Below are 10,126 nucleotides of genomic sequence, written 5' to 3'. Positions count from 1 at the left end.
ATGTAATAGCTAATGATAGAAAGTAAGAACCACCCGAAACATACATTATATCGTTAATATTGTTCAGAAGTAATATTTATTAAATGCTGTCTTGTATAAATGGTATGTTTTAACAGATTTCAATTAACAATAACGTGTGATATTAATAAAAACTGTGATGCGTTTCAAGAGATCTTTTTTTTTGCTTTGCGTTAACATCGATTTAGCATTTAGTCAAATTATAATATAAAAAATTATAAAAAAAATAAAATTTATATTGCTAATTATATATATACACTGAAGTATGATCATAATAAATTTCGAATATAGATGCAAAATTCCATCTTGTAATATAAATTTATTAATATATACTTCATATATATTTTATATGCTTTTGACACTCCTATCATTGAATGAGAAGTACAGCAAGATTATATAAATCATAGAATACTTTCACACGTTTTTGCTTTAATAATGGAAGACCTCATTTTAATTGATTTACATACTACCAAGCATACTTTTTCCTTTGTAGGCCATATTACCCACTCTTTATACCCGAATGTACGATTCCGTTACAGCGACTTATGTATACACATAAGTTTTACCTTCATAAAAAATTGCCTACACATTAATCTTTTATTATAAAATACTAAAAGTTTCCCCTCTAAAAATCTATTTGCATATTACGTATATATATATATATATGTATATACTCTGACTTAAAGTATAGAACGACTTAAAAATATTATTGTACAAAATATAGTTTAGTATATTGTGCCTCATTAGTTATTGCATGTAACTGTAAATATCCCAGTTACGCCTTCTGTACGAAGTAAAACCCAGAATTGACCTCTCGTACATGACTAGACCGTTATTATGTATGATTGCAGAGAGTTTGCCACGCTCTCTTACGACAACGTGACATTAACGACAACTGAACGTCCGGTATATCACGCTATGTTTGTTCTCCATTATTTCGCGGAAATGTGACGCAGATGATCCTTATAGTACAACTTGATTCGACAGCACGATACACTACGTACATAGACTAGAAAATATCGCAGCGACAACCTATCTTTCTCTATTTGATATATTGCCTTGTACAACGAATTGTGCGAGTTTGCATGATATCATTTTGATATGCTAGACGAGAATAGTAGTTCGAACAAAAAACAAGAATAAAAACCGAATCAATCTTTCTTTCGCCAAAATGAAACTCGTATAACACGTTCATCTAACAATAAGACTAGGCTTATACGAATTAGAGTTATTAGAGCTAATTATCGGCCTTGCGTTTAACTACAGTCAAATATACCCGTTCGTTTTCTTTTCTTTTTCTTTTTGTATGTCCTCCTCGCGGAAGAGTACATAGTGATATATTAGTTTTTCAGTAGGCTGTCCTCGATCATAGTAGCCAGCACGTCTACCAGAACGGACAGCATCGAGTCGGGCTAAGGACCCGATTTATCCATGCCGATGATCTCCTCGAAGAGGCTGTTCTTTCCTTCCGCCCGTTCCTCGATCGCATGCATGGCGTACCTCAACGTCGCGGCAGCCAGATCGCCCACTGACCAACGTCTGTCTATTAGAACTCTGCTTACAGTGTCTAACTGAAATGCGAATTAGAACGGTGAAGAGTCAGGTAATAAATTGGTATTATTTCTTTTTACCTTGGATAGACCAGAATTGCCAGAAGTGTAATAGATTAGTCTTGGTGTGCCTGCCAGGGAGGAGGCGAGCCATTGAATAACGAGTTTCAATTGCGGATTGCCTTTCAATCTAGTTCCACATCCCCAGTTGCCAGTAGCCACGGGCAATAAGCCTCCTCCTTGTGGACTGTTTTCGTGCGGCAACTACGCACACGATAAGACAATCTATTATAAATTATTTTGTCACCGTGTACGCCAGTCTTTCCTGATGTAATAAACATAATTAGTAAAGATTTCAAATTCTTGCCGCTAGGAATGTGATTATCGGACGTCAGGTTTCTAGAGATACACGTAACATACAAAGCTATACGGTTATTATCGTTTTAGTTCACATGGAGAATTATTCTGCCTTTTTATCATAACGATCAAAAGAATAATGTATATGGACAATATTTTTACCCTATGGTTAATAACGAATAGAATGAAGCGAGAAGTGTGTGAGTGAATTGTAGAATTGGATAGACTGAGAGACAGATAAATATATTAGTTATAAGGATCTTGAACACGATGAAGATGCTGATCTCAGTTCGCGCGTCATGCATCAAGTCGACAGATAGAAAGAGAGAGAGAGGAAAAAAACCGGAGATACGAGATATCAGTCTTATCGACGAGTTACATCTTGCCGAAGAGTCCCAAACCACAGAAAGTGCTCTTCCTCCAAGCGATTTTAAATACGGGTCGAACACAAGTTGCTGTCTCATGCATTGCGATTATACACGTGATGCGATCAAGTCGTCAGAATCACCTCCGAGACACCGAGCGTGCTCGCTTCGCGCGTTTCACGCTCGTTCGCCGTCTGTACAGACTCGGAGGCGGGCGGTGTAGACAGGCGTACGGTCGTATGATCATCGACCAACGTTTCGAACACTTCCGACGTAAACGTGACAGCCCAAAGTTTCCTACGTTGGGCGTCCTTCGCCTCTCTTACCATCTCGCACGAGGCGTCCTCGTAACGATCTACGCCTTCGGACTCAGACACCTGTATAGCATTTCCGGCTGCCTGTAGTCCAAACTCGAAACTTTTCATTCACCGATTATTCTACGTTTCTAATTGGCTTTGCTCAGTCAAGTCGATTTGAACTGTCTCTCATTCCATCTTACTTGCTCATTATTACGAAGTTTCGAGAGTACATCTGTATGATTTTATATTACAGTATGTCGTATGTTTAACCCGGATTAAGGGATTGCTAAAAACATATTAAATTTGTTCTCTGCTTCCTAAAGAAAGCACTTGAATTTTGATTTATTGTAACGGAAACAATGAATTTTATAAGGGTCTTAAGTGCTTTCTTCGAGGAACCAAAGAAATCGCAATTCCGTTCATAATTATTTCTACAAAATAAATTTTCGGAAAACAAAAAACTCGGGCCTTTTTACAAATTCAGTTATCTCTTTTGCAAACGTAACACGTTTAGTCGAACTTGTTCCTTACTGATTGCTGTCTCCGATTTTTTTGCCGAGCGAGCTCCAAGCTGAGACTCCTCACAGCTAAGGCCAGCTTGTGCTGTTGATTTACGTCATTTGCGTCGATGAACGGCTGCGGCTCGCCCTCCTGGACCGGTACACCGGCGAACGACTCGCTCAGAGCGCGTTTCAGAAGGGAACCGGCGAATCGCACGACCGCCCGATCTCTCGCGTCCAACTCCCGGTTCTCGTCCGCCACTATCGGATCCTCCAGCCACTTTGACAATTGCTCATAGACCTCCTCCAGCTCGGAACAAAAATCTGTGCACGCGAAAGTTTAGGTTTTCAGTTCGTTTATCCTCGTCGAGGAACAGACGTCGTGCGTAAGCGATCTTTTTCGAATACTCGCCAGAATTGTACTCGGTGCTGAAACTATACTTGCTGCTCGCACTCGTGTCCTTCCTCTGAAACATGGGACCTTGACTCTGCCGGAATCGGCCCAGCCACTTTTGCTCTGCTTCTAAAGACTCTTTTAGGAACTCCTCGTCCACCGTCTCGTCCCGCAAAACGAATCCCCTCGAACCTCCTCTTCTCACCCTACAATTCGGTTACATTCGGTAAAAGTCAATCCAAATAATAGTATAACTCTAGTAAATTAAATGCAATAACAATGCATTAAAAATACATGCAATTATCAAACATATATCGTCTGTATTGTACGGAATGGAAAAATAATTAAACGTGATGACATCGAGATTTACTAGATATCGCGAAAAAATGACATTTTTATCACAGAAATCTTTGGTTTATTGTAGGTAAAAATATTATTAGAATATCTTTCGCTTATCGAAGACGATTGCTCTCTCGTCACTAAATTATATCCTTATATTATAATATTTGTCTCTCGATGAATTCTTTATTAATCTCTTGATGAATTTCGACTTACTTGATGTCTTGATCGCCAACGTGACTACCGCTAACGCTAATACCAACGGCGTAACTGCTCTCGCCGGAGGAGGTGTTCGAGGAAGTAGCTCCTGTCGCCGTACTCTCTCGCTTAAGAGCATCTTTCAGTCGTTGCGCGAAAGTTCCTCTTCCCTCGGGCGTATCTAACTGCTCGCTGTAGCATTTGGTCACCTTCTGCTCCTCTTCCTCTGAAAATTGTTCAGTTAATAGAAACGCATTTTCTCTTTTTATAAATCATCCTAGAATTATTTTACCAGGTTCCTCATCAATGGTCTCTTTAGCGCTATGGAAACTGTCCGTACTCTGACTGTTACAACTGCTGTAGACCGACATCTGACCGAGCTGTCGCGTCACCGGCAGTACCTCGCCGCTAGATCCGAGCACGATAAATCGGTTTCTCCGGTTCGTGCAACTCGCATCCTTGCATACCTTATGAGGACTCGGTGGTCTCATCGATTTACCGTTAGGCCTGCTACGTACTTCGGTCGCGTTCTCCAATCTATGGCGCTCGTCGCGCGGGGGCTGCTTGTCTGTCCGGAGAAGAAAACGGAGATCGTAGACAGCAAAAGGCTGGTTTGAGTAAATTACGCGAATTATTACCCTTTTCGCGGTCTCTCACCTGTCTTGGAGTTATTGCTCGTCGCGAAAACCTTGTCCTCGCCCTCCGTTTCCGGCGGGGTGCTGCTGAAGCTCTCGCCGATCGGCGACAATCTGCGCGATCCCAGGCCGACCTCCGTCTCCGGTTCGGTTTTAATCGGGTCCGTGGGGCTGCTGGGCACGTACCTCTGGCGGAATCCCAGCAGCGACTTGTTCAACTCCCTCAAAATGTTGTCCTCCTCGAACTGCGTCAACGGCAATCGCGAGTAGTCCTCGGGATCTATGCAGCAGACCGTTACCTGCGCTCGGAAAACTGTACGATTGTTTGCCTTCCCATCGCAGATAGCGTGAAAACCGCGCGAATCCGAGATCCCGCACTTCACTCACCACGTTCGGCTTCGAGATACCCTCGAATATCGCCTTGTGCCGCAGATCGTTTATCCTCGACATATGCCTGACACCCTCGATTATCAGTACTTCGTTGTCTTCTAAGGCCTCGACAGATAGTATCGCGGCGAGCATCTCCGGATGCGTCGCCACCTGTAAAGAGATTCGAATTTGCAATCGATTTCAGTTTGATACATGTACACAGGTTGAGTTTTAATAAATATGTATCAATATGTTAAAGAATAATTCCGGAACTTAAACAAGGAAGTTAATTCCAAGACAGGTAAAAAATGCGAGCAAGGTGATTTGTAATCTGTGTAATTTTTTTTAATTAATTCTTTGACGTCTATGATCTTTATGATATCGTATGAATAGATTTAGATTTTATTTTGAAAGAAAGAGAGAGAGAGAGAGAGAGAGAGAGAGAGAGAGAGAGAGAGAGAGAGAGAGAGAGAGAGAGAGAGAGAGAGAGAGAGAGAGAATTGACCGAAAGAAAACTTCAAAAATGTTCTTTAATTTATTTTTATTATAAATTATAAAATAAAGCCTAAACGATCTATGTTCGTGTGATATCTTTTTCTTCTGAACTCCAGATTCATCTCAAGCATTGATATATGTATGATTAAGAATCTTCTTGTTATAAGACGATTATAATTAGTTACATGTACAGTCTCCTGCGTGATATCGCCATCGAGCACGCCGCCACCGATTTTAGCATTCGCGAAACAAACTTGCAGTACTTTTGATTCCGACTCGACTCTTTCCAACCGTCCCTCGTGACGTATCGTCAGCGGACATAGGGGTACGTTACTTTCCAGCCAATCTTCAATAGTCAACCACTGCTTAGACGTCATCACCTGCGAATTGCATTAAAAGTTTCGTATTTTGCACTTTGTTAAAAAAGAGAGAAGATTCAGAAGATTAACGACGAATTCGGAATCTGAAGGAAAGATTTGAGAAAATATGAATCGTGTACCTGTCTAGAAATTATTAAACGTCCGTCGAGTGTATTCTCCGTCTCGAGATAATTATAGTAATGAAAGATACTTCTGAGTTTGGCTTTCTGTGCGTTTCTGGAAAATGGTAAAGTATTTGAAAACTCATTTTTTTCCCTTCTCTTAAACTTAAAACTTAAAACGCTCAATATAGATTTCTCCTTGACGATCTAGTAAGTCCGCTCGTAAGTCACTCACTTGTGAAGGTGTCTGAAGAAGTTTGTAAAGTTGAAATCGCGCAACGTAGGATGAGTCTTCGCGGTTCTCTTCGGGTACGTCGAGAAGAACGCGTTCGCGATTAAAGAGGAGACGAAGGCATAGCTGTACTCGACGCTGTCACCTGCGCAAAATAAATTGATTTTCGAGTCATTGAAGTGTATACTTGTGTAAACATAAGCTTACAATCTTACAAACTGCGATTTGCGAGACAGTTAAAAATAGTTTAATAGCAAAGTACTTGTTTTACACGATTGATTGTCGGGAATTTCGAAGAATGTCGGATCTCGCGATACCTTGCTGCTGGAGACTGAAGTGTAAACCTTGCGGGGGTTTCGTAGATTTTAAGGCCTTCGCCCTTTCCACCATTCGTGGTATTGTCTTCGTGAACACTTGCTCGCGTTCCGCGAGATCGAGATCATTGTCTAGGAAGGTTCCCAACTTGGAGAATAGGTCGGTGTCCTGCACGTCTTCCTCGGGGTCGAGACTTATGCTGTACGAAACAAGTGCACGGCCAAGTTTCAATACGTCGTGAGAAGCAGTTATAAATTTCGTTATTATTTATCGCGCACAATGCTATATAATTGATTGCTTGTCAATCCATCTTACATATGTTGCATTTATTGTAGAATGCAATTTAACTTAGAGAGAAGCAAATATATAACAAAGATAAGCAAATAACAGACGGCTTGCGTTAGGCAACAAGTGTAAAGTAAAGTGACGCGAGTCGTACTTGCACATGTCATGCAGTCGTTGCATCGCGTCTAATAGGTCTTCGGAGCTTTTGGCCGAGGCGGCCTTGTCCAGCTGCTTTACGACAGCCGGCCACCAAGGCAGGTCACACGGTAGCATTACCAGAGCCATTGTGGATCTGCGAGGCACAGAAAAATAATCGGAATGCACAATGCACAATTTAAGCAGAATGACCGCGCGGGGCTCACTCGGTCAGATCGATGATTGACGTATCGAACGGATCTTTCGGAGGCTAGTACGATATGCAATTTTTCATGCATTCAGCGAGACGGTACTTTGGAAACGCGCTGATCGATTTCGATTTACAGTCGTGGCGTGATATGTCAAAGCTGTGCGTGATGGACGCGCCGAAGTAGCGCGATCGTAAAATAAAGCCGGCCGGGAAAGTTAATCGGTGCCCTCCCTACTCATAAATCTCCCGTCCCACAATCGTCCGATTGCATTTACATGCGATTACGATCACAGATTTATTTACCGATTGATCTACAATTTCCTTGCGATTATATTATTCAAATTGAATACAAGTCTAAGTATATTCATGCTAAAAACTATTATCATTGAATCTTTGTACTTTTAAAACCTCCGGTTATTAATTTCGCGATCTCGCGACGCTTAAATTTTAGCTATTGAAGCTTTCGACGTCTGAATAGCTTTTGGATCTTAAATTCTGAGTTCCTAGGAAATCTAAAATTCCAGCGCACAGCTTCCAGATGCTGAGGTCTTAAACCTTGAATAGGTCTCGACTTTTTTTTTAATATTGACCCTTCAGTTTTTTAAACGTCCAACAGACTGGACGTAAAAGATTCCGAATTCTCTCGCGCTGGCGGCGGTTATTTTGCGAGATCTTATCTCCCGTGTCTATAAAGCGTCATCATTTGTATTCCCTCTCGAGGAAAACGCCTGGTCGCGCACGCAGGCGCAGGCCGGAGGGTTGGCTGGTTAGTAACCTCGTCCCACGAGGCGAATATAATTAGTTTCTCTTTCACCGGGGAGGGAATTCACCGGCCGTCGACGGGACGAGAGACGTTACAACGACGAGAGCGTGCGACGCGCGACGGCCGCCACCGCGGACCTCCAGCGCCGATCTCCGTTTACATAATCACCTCCTTTGTCCCTCGCGGCCTACGTCGAAACAGCTGACGCGTATAAACGGGTCTCACGTCTTGCGTCCCGTCGTCGCGACGACGTCGTACACCGACGGCGACGATCCCGGCGTCCTGATCGTACCCGCGAGACGCCGGCACATAGTCGAATGGGGAAAGGGGCCGCACGACGGACTCTCGCGTTTCTCGCTACCGCTGCTACCAAAATCAACCCCCGTGAATTCGGCACGGGGTATATTCCCGCGTCCCTTCCGCTTGATGTGCTCCGGAAGCGAGTTACGCGGTAAACCCTCCGAAACTTTCAAGCAGCAAACTCTACAACTCTTCGGAGTAGATCTTTGGAGTCTGATGTCTCTCCTGGGCCTGTTCCTTCGCCTCGCTCTTTGACTCACAGCCGGTCGAAGCTTTTTCAGATTCGGGACGTTTGAGGGTGGTCTTTCCCTTTGAGAAATCTGAAGACCCCGAGTACGCGAGCGTGTCGCACCCTTCCCCGCCGGCTCGATTGATCGTCGTCGCGGCCACAGCGGAGCCGGAGCCGGAGCCGGAGCTGAAGGGCCGCGCGAGTAGCGAACCGTTACTACTGCGGTCGGCACTACTATCCGTTACTACTGTCGTCGCGGCGCTCGCCGTCCGTAACCACTGCCTCGCATCCCCCTCGCGTACTCCCTACGCTCGTCCCGTCTCTGTCGCTACTTTAACCGTCGCGAGCGGCGGTCAGCGTCGCACCCGCTATTTATAGAAAACGGCGCCGGCGCTCTGCCAAACTCTATATAGACGCGATATGGTGTCAAAAATTGACCAAGTTACCCTGGTCAGATCAACAAGATAAAAGGCGCGCGTCAATCATGTGTTTTTCCGAAAAAGAAACATGATTTTATTGAATTTTATTCGACGGTCTGTTAAATGTAAAGCTTTTGATTCTTTTCCAGGGTGAGTCAAAACTTTTTTCAGACATGAAAACTTGAGACAATTTTTTTAAATATAGAATTATTATACGATTGGTCTTAGCGTATCTTAGTCTGGCAATTGGTCACTTTAGCGATCTATTATAAATTAAATAGTAGAATGATTTTTCGAAACAAGATAGTCTTAAATATACCAACAATCTTGACAGGAAAAGAGACAATCTCTGTTTGTCTCTTTCTCTCTCTTTCTCTCTCTTTGCAGCAGATTAATTTTTCTAAAATAAATCTCTTTGTCGAACAAATTCTCATGCATGGATTTAAAAGTTCTTTCGAGCAATTCTTTCGGGATTTATTAGCAAAGCAGAACTATGTCAGTACACACTTTTGCTTCAAAGTTGGAGTTCGTGAGAGAGCATAGTATCTATAGGATGTCCCGTAAGTTGCGTACTCCATTCAAGACTCAAGACTGCCAAAGTATCGATGTAGAAGACTACTGCTGTACCGATGGTAGGTGTTAACTCGACACTTGGAGCGTATGAATAAATCATCAAAACACGATACTTGCTATATCTCTTTATTTCTTAATTTCGGAGCGAAACACTTTTGCATTATTCGGGAAACGATACAAAACGCTATACTTTTTTCAGCACCAATCAATCTCCAACAGAGATACGTCGGACACGTTGACTTGGCGAGAAAAGCTAGTAATCTGATATGAAGCTAACAGTGGCAATTTAAACTATTGGCAGTCCGCCATTAGCAAACCTTGTACCAGATTTACTCAACGTTTACTCATAACTATTTATACGTTGCACGCTTGTACACAATCTGTCTTGTCTTCAATATATTCTATCGATTTACCGATAACGTAGCTATTGAACTACTGCACTGTAACATGTACAATTGCATTTATAATAATTATAATGCTTAAGTACGAAGATTGTACTTATATTATATGAGCTAAACTTTTAAAAGCCAAAACCGATTAATTACATTTTTATAAATCTCTTAATTTTTACCCTTAATTTTAAAGCACATGATTTGTCTGCAACTTCATCAATTTTCTTTACTCTTTATTTTATGGAGTTAATTAGTTTGATTTTTGAGAGAGG

General features: G+C 42.3%; 1 protein-coding gene and 1 long non-coding RNA gene across 3 annotated transcripts; one reads left to right on the top strand and one right to left on the bottom strand.

The window, feature by feature from the left end:
• Window positions 1–57: 57 nt before the first annotated feature.
• LOC139774937 (uncharacterized) lies at window positions 58–8,675 on the bottom strand. Of its 2 annotated transcripts, XM_071710494.1 has the most exons (15): window positions 8,110–8,675; window positions 6,987–7,124; window positions 6,550–6,746; window positions 6,236–6,377; window positions 6,019–6,115; window positions 5,705–5,899; window positions 5,043–5,195; window positions 4,678–4,954; window positions 4,313–4,588; window positions 4,039–4,246; window positions 3,502–3,689; window positions 3,121–3,413; window positions 2,434–2,667; window positions 1,650–1,832; window positions 58–1,589 (listed from the first exon to the last, which is right to left on the bottom strand). In XM_071710494.1, the coding sequence occupies exons 2-15, from the start codon at window positions 7,115–7,117 to the stop codon at window positions 1,431–1,433; spliced, it is 2,733 nt and encodes a 910-aa protein (XP_071566595.1). In that variant the 5' UTR covers window positions 7,118–7,124; window positions 8,110–8,675; the 3' UTR covers window positions 58–1,430. The 2 variants fall into 2 exon arrangements, with proteins under 2 accessions (XP_071566595.1, XP_071566596.1); XM_071710495.1 differs by lacking the exon at window positions 2,434–2,667 and having other exon boundaries at window positions 8,110–8,659.
• A 105-nt stretch (window positions 8,676–8,780) lies between these two features.
• Window positions 8,781–9,952, top strand: LOC139774942 (uncharacterized). Its single transcript, XR_011718716.1, has 2 exons — window positions 8,781–9,521; window positions 9,662–9,952. It is a non-coding gene; the product is annotated as an uncharacterized lncRNA (long non-coding RNA).
• Window positions 9,953–10,126: the final 174 nt, after the last annotated feature.

Source organism: Temnothorax nylanderi, unplaced genomic scaffold (genome assembly GCF_030848795.1).
Source record: "Temnothorax nylanderi isolate EJ_2023f unplaced genomic scaffold, tnyl_v1.0 TNYL_tig0090_pilon, whole genome shotgun sequence".
Taxonomy (NCBI): Eukaryota; Metazoa; Arthropoda; class Insecta; order Hymenoptera; family Formicidae; genus Temnothorax; species Temnothorax nylanderi.
The sequence above is the reverse complement of the archived record's forward strand: the minus strand, read 5'-3'. Positions and strand labels throughout refer to the sequence as shown.